This window comes from Glandiceps talaboti, chromosome 10 (assembly GCF_964340395.1).
Source record: "Glandiceps talaboti chromosome 10, keGlaTala1.1, whole genome shotgun sequence".
In the NCBI taxonomy this organism is placed as follows: domain Eukaryota; kingdom Metazoa; phylum Hemichordata; class Enteropneusta; family Spengelidae; genus Glandiceps; species Glandiceps talaboti.
Window position 1 is genome coordinate 14,565,903 of NC_135558.1, and position 16,545 is coordinate 14,582,447.

A 16,545-nucleotide genomic window follows, 5' to 3' on the forward strand; every position below is an offset into this window, starting at 1 on the left:
TTGGCCAATTTTAAAAACAACTGGTGAAAGCTACCATTTTGAAAGTAAAACACTTCACTCAAAATTGCACTTTAAGTTAACATGAAAAAAAAAGTATATGTCTGTTTTGCGTTATTTTTGTTTACACCATTTCTTGACAATTCTTCAAGTATTAAATGTCAATGTAATACATGTAGTAATAATAATAATAATACATTCTAAACGCATTTTTCGATATTTTCTTCTTTTAAATATCGTAAATGTGACAACAGATGTGGGAAAAAATATCAGTTGGTACAAATTTTCAGAACGAAAAAATGCATTAAAATTAGTGTATCACTTTCTTTGCGTAGAAAAAAAAAGTTTGCCCATGGCGAGAACATATGGAATGTGTTATTATATTCGATTTGTGTGTACCGACAGGGAGCTTATATTTCCTTTGTGAGACCAGCGTAGCCTTTAGACACCTACTGCAAATCAGTTGTAAGCGTTAAACATATAGCAACACATTTTAGCAAATAAAACACCAGTTCAGAATATTTATGAGATAAAGAATGGCAATGTATGTTCAAGTTCGCTATAATTAAGCAAGCGCAAATTATTTGTCCAAGGCGAATTCCTCAAGGAGAATGTTTCTTTTTTTAATACATTTCTTTTGATGGGCGATTTTTCTCCCTTGGGCTAATACTTCTAGTGGAGCTCAGGAACGGGGTTCTTTCTCATCGCAACGGGCTTCTGCTTGTTTTTTGTAAACAGTCGCTGAACCGAATCTAGCTGTATGCTGACTTACTCTCTGTGGAACGAACGTATAATCCGAATGGCATGAAACATGGGGGAATCAATATCAACAGCACAAAAATCTAAATGATCCGACGGCAATCGTTAAGAACCGCAATTTGATCATTCTTGTCTCGGTATTGGTATTCCCTAACTATGCATACATACGGTGTACAAATCTTTGGGTATTATGGACCCCTCTTTAATCTCTCTGTTATCTGCATATATGAAAGTTTGTGACAAGCTGATATAGATGTTGTCAATATTCGGTTTCCTTTCTCAGGTTGTTTGTGTCATGCTCCGAAGATTTATCAGAAGCTGTTGTTAAACTATCCGTGAAAGGTGCGGAAGGGCGGATTTTTAACGCAAAGTTTAGTGATCGTTAGGACGGAAATATGAACACTTCCCCCTGCGTTCATCAGCCTCGCTTTCACTCTTGTTGATTGCTTGGGATCTCACCTACGTAATTTACTCATGAATAGGGGACAAATTAGAGGGACTGACATGTATACGTCAAGCCATCAGTGCCGAATTCTGTAAGTGAAGGAGATGTCTAATCGAGTCACGTTGTTCAATATACTCATTAGGACAGCTAGCTTACGTTATTTTGACGATCAACAACTGATTCAAATGAAATAATAAGTCACAACCTGTAAATGTCAATTGACGACGGAACAATACTAGCGACTGGCTAATACTCCTTTTGATTGGTGTATCTTTATTGCTTCGAATTGTTCGGTACATTCTGGGATTTCAAATACAGCTTTAATAACACGTCCCCCGAGATTCTATGATGTTACACTTCCTTCACATTTTTTTCCGACGAAAAAAAAGTGAAGTATTACTTCTTGATTATTATGTATGTGTATATGCCGACGTTTAGCAGATTCGCTCATTTACGCGCGGTTGATAAATTATAGCCCTTTTTGCAGGTTGTGAAAATAATTTGGTGCAAGGAAACGGGTATTAATGACATTTCATACCGAAGTAGATTTAATATTGATTATCCACGTTCACAAGGCTTTGTTGACTTTTAATCATGATGCATATTCTCTCATAGCATCGCCATTGTACTCGTCGAAGAATTCAAAATACACTCCAAAAGTTAAAATTTATAGCAGAAATTTGAAAATTTGTAACTTGTGAATTACGTATCAGGATTTCCCCTACATACCGTACTGACGCAAGGTTTCTTTTTTTTCAATTATCTTCCTATAAAAGTTAACTAAATTTGCTTAATGTGATTTTGATAACGACCTATTCGCGCTCTGTCATTTATCTTACTATCAGATTAACGGGCTGTCATGCATACCATAATCAAGTTGTGTATCGTTAGTACACTATGTCGATTGAGTTGTAGAAAACAAACTCAGGTATAAGCTTATCGAAACCGACATATTATACGTTGGTACACACCTTAGTTTGATCTGAAAACGTGTTAATTCTTATTAATCAATTAATGGGAATTTCACCCTCACATATTGTGAAATCATGTTGTGAATAAAATATTTCTGATTTAGTGGTTCCGATGGTGTACACAGTGTCCTTAAATAAGTTAAGACACACACACACACACACACACACACACACACACACTCACACGCACACACACACACACACATATGTATATATATATATATATATATATATATATATATATATATATATATATATATATATAGGTGTGTGTATGTATATATACATATATACATACATACATACATGCATACATACATACATACATACATACATACATACATATACATATACATACATACATACATACATACATACATACATACATACATACATACATACATGGAGAGAAAGACAGAAAAAACACGGACAGACAGACAGATAGACGGACAGACAGACAAGACAAAGTTACAAGACGAAAAGCATAAACACATTCAAATGAAAATTAGTAAAATGCGCCATGCATTGCCATTCACTCCTTTTGATAAGCACGCCTCAGAGAGACATGTTGAAGTACTTCAATGTTTCGGTTCGTTATGCTCATACATGTCAAAGCAGATCAAAATCCTCAACAATAATCGCATGAATAATAACCTGATTGTCATAACTAAATTTCCAGATTATATTATCTTGTTTTTAAAATTACATTTATAAACATTTAAAATAAAATATACTTCTCAGATGTTTCGTATGCGACTGGTGGCGAGGGTTGAAAGGTCAGGGTGATTAAGAGGATATGGCATACCTTGAATCGATCTTAGGTTTACTTTGAGGTGGTGCTTGTGTTTCAACTTGACCTTTTCTTTAATGGCTGTTACAGAGCGCATTGATTTATACGTTTACACGTTGTAATCGCAAGTACATGTATCTGAACACACTAACAATTCAACTGTATCGCAATCGTTTCTTTGGAACATGAAATCTACGAACCGACGAACACGAAGTTTAGATCTATCGATTTATGCTTCAGTGTGCAATGTAACACACAATAAACTGACAAAGAACAGATCAGACCAATTTATTCGACACATGCAGGCAAAATACTTTGATGGCATCGTCAATGAAGGTGACGTTATAGCGTTACTAGCGACTACAGACAATTTATGGAAATGAAAACTTTCAAAAACCATTTTAGACTAAAATGTTTTTGAAAGTTTCCAATAAATTTGGTGTTTTTTATAGTATTGTGACATTAGTGATGTGTCGTGTATGCCTGTACATTTGTGTTATTTAATGGCTTGAGTGTTATTTAGACTGTCTTCATTTAAACTGCCATTTTGACATATTGAACGTGGCATAACATGATATGACATGAAACAAGAAGACGTATGTATGGTATGATAAGATGTGATAAGACACGCTATGATGTGACACGGCATGATACGACACGGATTTCTTTGATTGTTGTGTTGTGCTGTGTTGTGTTGTGTTGTGTTGTGTTGTGTTGTGTTGTGTTGTGTTGTGTTGTGTTGTGTTGCGTTGTTTTGTGTTGTTTTGTGTTGTGTTGTGTTTTTGTGTTGTGTTTTGTGTTGTGTTGTGTTGTGTTGTGTTGTGTTGTGTTGTGTTGCGTTGCGTTGCGCTGCGCTGCGCTGCGTTGCGTTGCGTTGCGTTGCGTTGTGTTGTGTTGTGTTGTGTTGTGTTGTGTTGTGTTGCGTTGCGTTGCGTTGTGTTGTGTTGTGATATGATATGATACATTGTAATATGCTGTGTTGTGGCATGGCATGGTGTGGTGTCATGAGATGTGAAACGCCACAACACGATGCGATATGATAAGGCATAGCATTATCCTTTCCAATCCGATATTGTATAATGTGATACGAAGCTATACGATCTGATGTGATAAAATAAGATACATTGTGAGATATGATATGATATGATGTGATGTGGTATGTTTGATATAAGATTACACAACACGATATAATATAAAGTGGTATATGATATGGGAGGCGATACTGTGTTGTCATTTTATTATTTTACTAAATATATGATCTAATTTAATATATCAAGTCATATCAGGTGTTTAAAATAATATAATATGATATGGCTTGGTATAATATATGATATGATATGGTATGATATGGTATGATAATTATGATATGATATGCTATTGTATGATATGATACGATACGATACGACATGACACTTCACACAATACGATACTATACAATATGATGAGATATGATGTGATATATGATGTGATGTGATGTGATGTGATGTGATGAATGTGATGTGATGTGATGTGATATTTTAAAATAATATGAACTTTGAAAACCATAAACGTTACAGTGCTAATATTTGAATAACTAAATTGAAAAAAAAAACTAAATTGAAAAAAAAATCTACACACTTGAAAGAAAACAAACTTTTTGCTGTCCGATACAAATTTTATGATATAGAGCCAATACCTGCGTACAAAGTGTCTTATATCATTGTTCATTCAGATCCCGCCTATTTACTAGTGTATTAAAAGCTATAAACCACCGTTTGACATTTTGAAAGCTTTCTGAAGTGCCGAAACAGGCTTTCATGCGGATAGGGCTAGTGTAGTGGGTAAAGAGAAACATCTGATTTTTTTAAAAGAGCGATGGCAGCTCCTTCAAGGCAGTGCTCCATGAGAAATACTCAGCCATTGGTAGAAGAAAACTTAAAATAGACCCTCAAGATTGAATTTCCGAAAATAAACAGGTTTTAAAGGTTGTTAAACGATCCGCGTCTTTACTTATGTGTGCGTAAATATTTTATTCAAACCTTTTGGAAATGAAGAAAATAGAACAGCTATTCGTCCGTGCAGCAATGCTATTTTCTTTCCAGGGCTTGTATATATTAAATATTGAAATATCAAAATCGCCGAACATAAACGATTTGCATAAACGTCACGACAGACGTAGCAACGATTCGATGACTTTTCTCGCACTATGTTGGTATAGTCTCCCAAAATATAATATATACGTGTTTTTTTTCCTGCACCGAAAGAGAAATGGGTAGAACTATAGCATAGGATTTGATAAAGTTTGCAACGTTGTCAGGAAGGCGGGTGTCTTTATTTAACTATAAATTTAAATAGGACGGCACTCTTATTACGTGACTCTTTTTTTTTATTCTTCCCCAATTATTTCCCATTTCCCGAAACCACTCGAGAATAGAGCGACTACGACATATGATAAATTGAAAAGTGTGTTATGGCGTAAAACCATCCCAAGAATAAAACCATTATCGGCAATATTCCATAAACATCTACTGCAATACCCAGTGCTGTCTCAATACAACAGTTCAGGGAAGTTTGACAAGGTGATATTATATTGTACACTGTGAGAGACAATTTGTTAGTTTACAGACACGAAAATAACTTATTCACATTTATCTTCATGTCTTTAATAATTAATGTGGGTAATGTATTTAATAAACAAAAGTGTCGCTTTGTGATATATACTGCTTCTAACACCGTTTTTCATAATATTTTCATGAATACACGTGCGTACGGTATTGAGATTTAGAACATTCTGATGGAGAAAAATCAACAACGAAGACATGTTTTGTATCCGCTGTTAACCCCGTAGCGTCGATGAGCGTCTCGGGACGAGTCTGTTTATATAAATAACAACTCTCCTGACTCTGTTTCACCAACATCCCGTTCAATCAAGCTCAATATACAGCGTATATTTGCAATCTTCATATTCTATTCCTCGATATTCATTTCATCAAATGGATCTCAAATGACACAGAAGTCGAAATTGTGTCGCAAAGGCACAGTCACGAAAAAATATAATGGAAATGTTCCTAATTAATACCAATCACCCACTCACTTGCAAAAATTCGTTTTATCTCGTGTAACTTTTCCTACACACTACTTTCACTGTGTAATTTCGTTACGTGCCATATGAGTGAGATTACTTGCTCCATGGAAATATCAGGGCTGCTGAATTAAATCAATTACATGATGAAGTCACATCGTTAAAGTTACGAAAATTTTAATAGACGCATAACGTTTCTAACAAAAAAATACAACTTTATTTTTTGACAATTTCGCAGTTCTTCCATAAGGCTTGTATGTTTTTCATTAGGATTGAATATATTGTCTGTGTCCACGCCTTTAAAAATCAATTGATTTACCCCTTGTAATAGCATATGTCAAACGCGGATAGTACACGACTGTTCCTTATGAACCAGAATAATATTCTTGTACATCAGTATTATAAGTTTAGGTTAACCCAATGTTACGGAATGTATATTCATGTGATGGTTTCACTGTGTAAGTATTCACCTTTGGTGACAGATACAAGTACATTCATACATTTTTCCAAACATTAGTCGAAGCAATTACAATGTAATAGAGTTATTCAAACATAAGAAATGACACAGTAAGAGCTCCATATATATACGTGAATAACGCACGATCAGGATTTTTCCTAGATATTTGCCAAAGGCCAAGAAGCTTTCCAGCATACATTATTGTTCGCTTAGTGGTGAGGCTCGTGGTCAGACCGCGACATCTGTTTTAATATTTGAAAGCAATGGTTCGACCAGCTTCGGGGTGTGTAATAAAAGAAGCAGGGGTTCTTTTTATGAAAAAAATACGTACTGCACATGCGCACTAGAGCTATCCGTAGGTGAAGTAAGCGCTTATAGGTGGGCTTCGAACATAGAAGACTCATTTTAAGTTCCGCCGCCCAGTGTACATCACTTTTACCTTCTTGTAGACCACAACGTACGGTTCTTGTTGAGCAGATTTCTACGTTCTACTAACAGCGTGTCAGGGGTGGTAAGTTTTTTTCTTTATATATTCAGTATACACTGTCACTTCTGTCTCTCTATAGTAGTTCCGTAGCTGGCTCGTCCTTCACTCGAAGCAACGTTTACGTTTAGTTCAAAAAAATTATGTTCTGCAATAAGACAGAAAAGAAATTCCTTCGTGGACGCTTGGGTGACGATCTATACTTTGCAATGAGGGGGGAATGAGAGATGTTGTCTCACCTCATTATCCTAACCAACTCGTTAGTATATTAGCAGAACTCATTTTCTGTCGTATGATGTCGAAAATTTCATCCTGGCTACTTAGCTTTATCGTACGTTTTCGGTCTAACTTTACATACCGCGTACACAGCAACGACAAAAATCGAATCAAAATCCAGAAATTTGATCTGTACGCCAATGTCTTCATTTCGCTGTTAGCGACATACTTCGAATTTCATAATCACAAATATTATCCACTCTGTCGATTGTATTGTTGTCCAACATTTTATCATTGATTTCGAGTTGTCGATGTCAGGGACTGCGATTTGAGTTGAAAGAAAATCTCTCAGCGGAGAATTTTCTACCACATCATCAAGTGTCTACTATGTGAATCAATTCAGGATTTTTGCTTCTCTGAGAAAACATTCATCATTATCGCTATTCAAGCTGTTGGGATAACAAGCTAAAGACCTTCAATTCCTTAAGTGAACACTGGACTGTATTCTAAGCTCTTTCATATAATCATTAATTCATAACGTCACAATTCAACTTACGCTCATTTCTAGTAGTGCAAAAGTGGCGATTGCAACAACAGTTTAATACGCAAAAGACTTGCATTCACAACTCCAACATACCGTTACACGGTGAAGAATGAAAGGTATAAGTCGAAATTATCAAGATTGTAAGGGGCGTATGAACAATTCTGGCCACGCAGAAAAAAAAAACACTATAAATACGAGATCACGATATCGTTTTTCAAATTATCGTCACCTAGACGTGCAGAAACGTTCATCCATTAATATTGAATTGCTTCTACTTGGTAATAACGGGTGAATTTATTAAACAGTGAGTGAGTTATAAAACGTGTCTGAAGAACGCAGTGTGATGGATCTCATATCGATGTATAACACAGCGGTGTGCAAAATCATTACTCGACCTGTGGTAATTCGACAACTTTTCAAACTGTCACTTTTCATTTTAAATAACGTTCACAATGTGGTCGAAGTACGAATAAGCATGACCGAGTCATTTCACTAAACGGTAAATTATTAGAATAGATAGGAACGGATTGATTTTTTTTCCAAATGAAAAGAAATCAAATTCAAAGAGATCTTAACAAATTGACTTTCATTGCTTTCGGTCGAATTAAAAATGGTTCTTTATTTGTTATCGTAGTCGGAGTGACAATATATTCTTTTGAAGGTTATCATACACAAATGCCTTTTGAATTATTTCTTATTAGCGGCCAACAATATCACCCAAATGTAGGGATATTAAAAAGCTTAGTTTATAATGAGATGACGTACTGATATTGGTTGCAGGTTTTAACATTTTCAAAGAATCTACTTTAAACTTTCGCTATCAAGTTAAGGAACGCCATGGTAAATCGGCGGCTCGATAGATATAATCAATGGTCGCTAAATTCACCATACGCGATACTCAGTACTGTAGTAGGCACGGCCGTTGTCTTATGTTAAGGATCTCGAAAGGGTACGCGTAGTGCGGCTGAAGCAGTGGATCGGCGAGACATTATTAAATTCGATAGTTGTCAGCATATGTCTCCTTCATTTAGGGGCCGCTGTGATTGCTGTCCGCCAAGAACTCAGAAACGAGAAACGGTCTTCGGGGAAATATCTTCGGCGCGTTGTCGACGCTGATCATTTCCTCTGTTACAGCTTCCTTGATTACCCGTGCTTTCCTCCCTTGGGACCGATTCATTTTTTATTTCTTTACCATCTTAAAATGTGCACTGATATACCCTTTATTGAATAAAGATCAACATGATACGTGACTAGCATTGCGATAGGGAATTATTGACAATCGTGACATCGTGGATGTGGAATTCGCGAGAATAGCTTGAAAAAGCTGCGAAGGGCTCTTCAACACATCTTAGCGGGAACGGCCATATTTGCATATTCATGATTCAATACACAATCAATGGAAATTGAAAATCGTCAGAAATTGAAAAAGCAAACTATAGTTCTCCTTGCCTCGTTATCAGGACACACACAAAAACCCCCCCACAATTTAACATTTTGCTACTCTCGAACTAAATGTTAGATAGGGAGCAATATTAGACGCAAGGATAATATTTCGATTGAAATATTATCTGTCCTACGCATGGTTCAAGAGACAATTATATGAATTGACAAAATATGTAACTCAAAAGTAATGATTTTCAAAATGTATCAAATTAAGCAATTGTAGATTAAATTGCAGCCTAATTTCTACAATAAAAAGTAATGAGTAAATCATATCTACATACTTTTTATTCAAGTACAGTTGCAGATTTTTGTATTGTACAAATCATAGACTTTATACTACATTCCCAATTAATAACTGTTTAAAAACTGATCTCTGTATTTTACTTTGACGATTTTTGTGTGCGGATCTCATTTCGTCTTGAATTTGTTCTCGTCGAAATGAGAAATAGTGTTATTGGGAGAGACAGTTTTTGACATTCGTGATTACATGCGTGCGGGGGACGGGATGCGTGGGGTTGGCTGTTAAATTGGATGACAATTTAGATATAGCTTTTAAAAAATATCAAAGTAAAACGTTACCACGTTTAAATGGGTTATTTATCAATCGGAGGGGGGGGGGGTCATCGCATTAGTGTTATCTTAGACTACTATAGTGGTCTGAGGTAGTATCTTAATAGTGGAGCCTTAAGGATTACTCACAGGATTAACTTTTTGCTCAGGACCAAAGATCTCCAAATCTCTGCTTAACAATTCCTTTCATACCCACATAAAAAATAAGTGGGCAGAAAAGTCTCACAGAAAGGTAAAACTACGCCAATAGTAGAAACAGATGGACTGGCATTAGGAAGTTGCCCTTCGATGACGTCATATCAATTCAAAACAATAGAGCCACGCCCACTGAACGGAATATGATATTTGATTTGTCGCCTGAAGGGCCGGTTTTGGAATAGACAAAAAGAGACATATGGCATACTAATAGTGACGTCATTATCGACCTACGACTAGAAAATGCACGTAAATAAAACCACAACCATTCCGAAACCTTTTTGGATTATTAATTTCATTTTCAATCACGTCATTATTAATAAATCATTTAGGGAAAAACAAAGTATATTTTTGACGCCCCAATGGAGTTAAAAATGAGTTGAATTTTGAGATCAAAACTTGAAAAATTGCTTCCGTGAATTTTATTTTCTCTCACTAGATTTTATAGTTATTGTGTATTTAAAAAAATAACAAGTAGTCATCAAAGTAAACGTGGTCTGAAACATGTGTACAACAAGGTGTTGGGAGTGAAATGTTCTCTAAAAAAACTCAAAAGGTCTTCATAGTTTTAGGTTCCGACAACTCATGAACCATTTTCTAATGCCAATTGTATTCTTTAAATGTATACACTTATTCTATATCAACAGTTTAACACAAAATATTCTGCATTTTACGTCGTATTCACCACATGACTAAAGTCCCATACTGTTGCTTTGTTCAGGACAACTCAATCATGAGCCCATTCTCAATTAAAATCAAGAAAGAAAAAATCGGGGGGATGGGGGATGATCAACAGGCAAAATTAGTAAATGAAGCATAAAACTATAAAATTCATTTTCATCTTCTTCTTTTTTTCAAAAATAGACAACAAGCACAGCAATAAAAGAAAAACAGATGACAAACAAACAAATAAACAAAATTGAATATTGATTTCAAAAGGAAGACAAGTAATTAAGATTTTGTTAAGTAAAGCTTTGGGGAATTCGAGCTTCATTTTGTCCAAACAAATTGGTCTCCGAAGCTTTAACTGCAGGTAATTTCAAACGAGAGACGTACTGCCTTGAATGGACCTTCGTTCCCGATCGTGATACTCTCAGAAGAAACAAAGACGACCGTAATGATGGATACATTGAATCTTTGGTTCGTTTCCAGCGAAACTGACGTCAACAAAAAATCTTATAGATTCTAGTGTACTCTGTTGGCACATCCATTCTAGAGTCTATAATCTCCAGTTGATCATTAACTCCAATTGTATTCTCCTCATATTGTGGTTTTAAACAGATGGCTGTCTTGATTTGACTGATGTAGTGTTTGTTTTGTGAAGGTTTAAGTGTTTATTTCAAGATTCATTTGGACGTTTAGTAAACACTCAAGTTTTGCCATGACGAGTACCTTGATTTCATTCAATTTGTAAAAACGATAAAACAACAATAAGGCAGATGGTATACTGTGGCCATAACTGAGATCATTTGAAACGCTGCTGATTTTTTTCCCAATCCTCGACGGGATTAGATGATCCTTGTTTGATCTCACGAAAGGTCACGGATCATGCAACTTGATGTTGTTAGGAACAAAACATTATATCGAATGTCACGCTACAAGCTGTGTGCAATTATGTTAGGAACAGTAAAACCTCGAACGCATAATCCCGAACAGCATTCAACAGTAATTGCCAATCTTGCCAAAAAATCATTACTTCAACGATATATTATACAAGTTGAGCTCAACATATAAATCAAGACAACATTTTATAGGTATTTTCAACGGTAAAACTCAATGCGCGTAATCCTGCCCAGCAGAACATCTGTAATTACTTATCATATGAAAAACAATGTTGGTTCATGGCTTCAACAAAATATCATACAACTTTGATGTCTAGGTATATATCAAAACAATAATTTATTGTTGAAATTGTCCTCGAGATTGTACATATTTTGTGAATCGTAATACTAGCTTAAGACATTTGATCGTTTAAAACCTCGGGAAAATGAAAACAGTTACTCGTAAAGGAACGCCAAACTTTTGATTGTGAAAAACGTGGGGTTTCCGTATACTGTTAGATTTAGCCGTGAGACAGACACGTTGTCATATAAAAGGAAAACGACTTTCCCCTGATATCACATTACATAGTACACGAAAAGACTGACTTCATTTTAATATAATTTAAAAAAAAAACACGACCTCTACCTATCCTGTCTGTATCAATCTTGAAAACAAATGTAACAAGTTAAAATTAAATATTTCACACCCATTAAAATGTAACCGGAGTAAACTATAGCAGTGAAACCCCCCGGGAAGAACGAATTTTGCATTACGTGCGTGTATGATATGGAATTATTGAAAACATAGCCATCTGTTGAATTGATTTAAATTATGTTAACGCTCTCTACAAATGCAATTACTAAATTGTGCTCGTCGTGAAGTCGTCAACTCGAAAATACCAAAGCGAAATAGGTGTGAAGAAAATGATAATTTTAGGTGTGGAGATTTGGATTGAATCAATCGACAAGGTAGCTTATAATCACTAAATGCATTTACGGTATTTCTTTGTTCTCGCTCAATAACCAGCATTTAAACAGTGATGTATATATATAATCCGCGGTTTACATTGACTAATTCATAAGATCTCTCGATGGAGAATGTTGGCGCGCCATAGCTTATGAAATCCTTGATTGACTTGTAGCGGTGATATTGTATTCCTTCTAATACTGTCATTATGAAAGTGTTAAACGTCTATCATGAGAAGGTCACTCTCTCATTTCATAAATTCATCAATATGAATTTCGTGATATTGACGCGGCATTACAAATTGAATGCATTTTCCTTTGATTCAGGTGAACCATACACCGTAATTAACACCCGTACTTGTATGAAGTAACTGACTCACATAAAATAATGTACTCAATTTGTATTTGTTGGACAGGTGATAATTAGAGATTCTCATCAGTTAGGATTATTACCAAAGAAACGTTTAAGAAGATTTTTGTATTATACAAATGTCAAAATGATTATGTATGTATGTATGTATGTATGTATGTATGTATGTATGTATGTATGTATGTATGTACATGTGTGAGTATTAGTGACTGTAGCACTACGAGGTAGTGTGGGCACCAGTGGACTGTGAGTTGTGGTGGTTTTGGTGTTGTTGGTGGTGGTGGTGATAGCAGTGGGAGTGGGTAGGGGGTGGTAGGGGGGAGTATGAATGATGATGGTGACTTCAGAGGCAGAATTAATGGTTTGGGTCATGGGCAACGATTGATAATACAGACATTATTAAGTCAGTCAATTTAGTTGGTGTATTTCATTTAGCTCACATACGTCGTTAAGATCCTTCGGGCAAAAGACGTCTATATTTAGAATATAGGGAACCATATGGCTTCGTTGAGTAAGGTATGAGTGGATCGCAATAATTTACACTTGCAGAGAGATTCACATTTCATCTAATGAATTATTATCTAATATAGTTTATTCAATAAGAGTGATAGAGAATCCAAACTCGCACTGTATACAAACACGTACTACAACCTAACATCGTCGTAAACCACAACCTCTTTTACGGCACCGTCCAAGACGCATCGCACTTCGAAGTGTCGTGGAAGAAATAACAGCTCTGGTTTGCGAGAATGGAGCCTAATCGTGTCAACATATACAAACACATTAATTGTTATCGACATACAAGTATCTATATATTAATTAAAACTTTGACATGTAAGCGTATTCACTAGTATAAGGAACATCAATATACCAGGAAGCGTTGTAAGCTGAACATATGGAAATATGTTATTGGCATTATCAACCCCAGGAAGTTAGTTACTTTGTTGACTGTAAGATCTGTGAAAAAAAAACCATGACAAGACATCATTTTGTAAAAGTCAACATTACGCCAGGAATTATATTAAAGACATTTCAAATGCTTTGGGCGCTGGACATTCATTTCATATCACTTAACTTTTGCACTGTTGTCAGAAAAAAATGAAACACATCGATTGCACCTTGATTGTTCGTTCAGTGGAACAGAAAAGCCTATGGGTTTTAGTAGATATGAATATTTATTAGATGCATATTCAATAGTCATGACTCCTTATAACTTGTTTCCCTCAGATAAATAGTCATAAATAAAGGTTCAATTTGCTGGTTTTTTTTGGAAACCGAACGAAAATTATGTGATGTGAAACCACTCTAAAAAAAATACTGAAAGTTTGTGAAAATACTTTTATTTCCTGGTTTGGCGTTCCCCTTTTAACAAATATATGAAGTGGCGATACTGAAAATGTATATTTTTTTCTTGATATTACTCTACCAAAAAATGGTTACTACTTAAGATTTCTTCCCAACATCTTTCTCCCTTCTAGGATATCCTTGCCCACTGTAAAATATTCTGATTGTAATATCGCTCTCTCTGAATGTTTCTATTTCTTATTGAATCAGACAGTGATGGATGTGGCAATAACAACACGCAAACACCAATTGAACCTTTTATTTCAAACTCATGGCATTTAGAAATGAAAGTTGATGATACAGACCGTTCGGCAAAAGTTACCATCTATGCTTGCCTGTGGTATTTTAGTAACATTATCTTTAGTAATGGAATAGCGTTTCCATGGTGACGACTTGATACCTAAAGATGTTAATTAATTAATTATTCAAACAATTCATTAATCAGTTAATTAACAGATGCATATTTATTTATTTCTCTTTTCTTTTTTTTCTAAAGATATTAATTAATTAATAAAACAATCCATTATTCAATTAATTAACAGATGCATATTACTTATTTCTCTTTTCTCTTTCCTTTACAGCTTTGTACGTATATCACACACAAAAATGGAAACGAAAATCGTTATAGCTGTTGCCTTGGTTACTTTAGCATCGCTGATTCTGGTGATCGAAGGTTGTGATGGACCAAATTGTTTTAACCCACAGTGGAAGAAAGACGCGGAATCACGTTTCTACGATGAAGACACCAAAGATCTTCTAGCACAGGAACGAGAAAGAGAACTAAAACTTAGAGAAGCAGTGAAAACCTTCTTCGAGCTTTTGATTCCAGAATCAAAAGAATACCGTGACAGAAGAGCCCCATACAAGACCAGAAACGCAGACGACAAGAGACGAGGTTTTGGTAGCCGTATTATCACACTGAAGAAGAGTGCAGACACTCAATAACTCAGCTATGTATGAATAACCCTAGCTGTCTGTAACACCAGGCTCGAAGCTTGTGGCCAACCCCAAAAAAGAGAAGTTTTCACTCACTATGCACCAAATTTTCCACACGATTTAACGCGTCGTCATTACCATTGTCTTGTGTTCAATAACGTTCACGAACGAAGTAAAAAAAAAACCAGCACAGCCGTCACATACCAGTCTCTTTCCCGAAGTCCTCGAACATATCAACGAATGTCGTGTTCTGTGAACGTCACTTAATAACATATCATCCCACACAACAGATGTAACATTTGATACTGCAGTGCCGTAACAGTTAAATAGTCTGCTCTTTAAAAAAAAAATTAAATGGTAGAAATTCTACTCGATAGCTATCGGCGGTATTTTATTTTTAAACTCAGAAGTAAAATAGAGCACTACCAAAGCTTTCATCTTTAGGTGTCATTAAAGAAGCTGATGTATCGACTTTTAGAATCTCATCTACGTGGAATAATTTGTCATCGTCTGTAACAATACTGAAGCGCGATTACTCAGAAACATTTTCTCTCCGAGTTCCATTTCCGTCTACTCTCCGCCTCGGGTTCAAAATTGAGTCGGACAATAGGTACTGTTGATATTTTGTAGAATGTAGTTCGACATAAATGTTTGTGCTTAAGTGAACCTTTTGAGAGAGGTTGGGAACAAGTGAATACATGACTGTAAATAGCAATGTGACAAACTTGGTGCATAGTTCACTACTTGTGAGTATGAGCTGAAACTCAACATCTGGCACAACGTCTGTTATAATTTTCAACTACCCTTCGAGTCGCTGTTACCTGTGCAAGGCTGTATAATTACACTATGCCTGTGTTATACATATTTATAAATACATATATTTCTTCACAAAAACAAACAAAAAAATCCTAGCTCTTGTTTTGTGTTTTTGTTCAAAGTTTTTATGTTGTAGATGCTGTCAGAAATGCTTTCTTTTCTGAACACGAATAAAGTAGAAATTATCCAAGACGAAAGCTTGACTATTTCTAACATAATTGTTTGCGGTTGTCCATCATTTCATTGCCAATACACGAAGTTAAATTTGATTTAAAAACAACAACAGCGGCGGCAGCAGCAGCACAAAAAAACAACAAAAAACAACAACAACAACAAAAAAAAAAAAATGGATGACTAAGGTTTTATTCAAATTTTGAATACTGACGAACAGTTCCAGTATGTTTGACTGTTACTGATAAACACGGAGAAATTGTTGTTCAATAGAAGAAACAAACTCTGGACAAATATATACTTGATAATGTCAATATGTACATGTCACATCATACAAGAGAATAATATTATATTTAGTTACGTTCCACACACTTGTTGTTCACAACAGGTGTGACAAACGTCCACAGTAGCGTTGACAGTTGGTAAATAATAGATATATTCTATACACACGTCATTAGAGAGAGAGAGA

At 35.4% G+C, this 16,545-nt stretch overlaps 2 protein-coding genes across 2 annotated transcripts in view; one reads left to right on the plus strand and one right to left on the minus strand.

Moving 5' to 3' along the window:
- Positions 1-16,545, minus strand: part of LOC144441436 (TNF receptor-associated factor 2-like) — a 311,144-nt gene that overhangs the window by 207,144 nt on the left and 87,455 nt on the right. The window lies entirely within an intron of this gene.
- On the plus strand, positions 6,884-16,094 carry LOC144441115 (uncharacterized). Its single transcript, XM_078130644.1, has 2 exons — positions 6,884-6,991; positions 14,735-16,094. Exon 2 carries the CDS (start codon positions 14,760-14,762, stop codon positions 15,096-15,098), a length of 339 nt encoding a protein of 112 aa, XP_077986770.1. The 5' UTR covers positions 6,884-6,991; positions 14,735-14,759; the 3' UTR covers positions 15,099-16,094.

Bases quoted from the DNA above. Each gene is read 5' to 3' on its own strand.
- LOC144441115 (XM_078130644.1), top strand. From the start codon at position 14,760: ATGGAAACGAAAATCGTTATAGCTGTTGCCTTGGTTACTTTAGCATCG.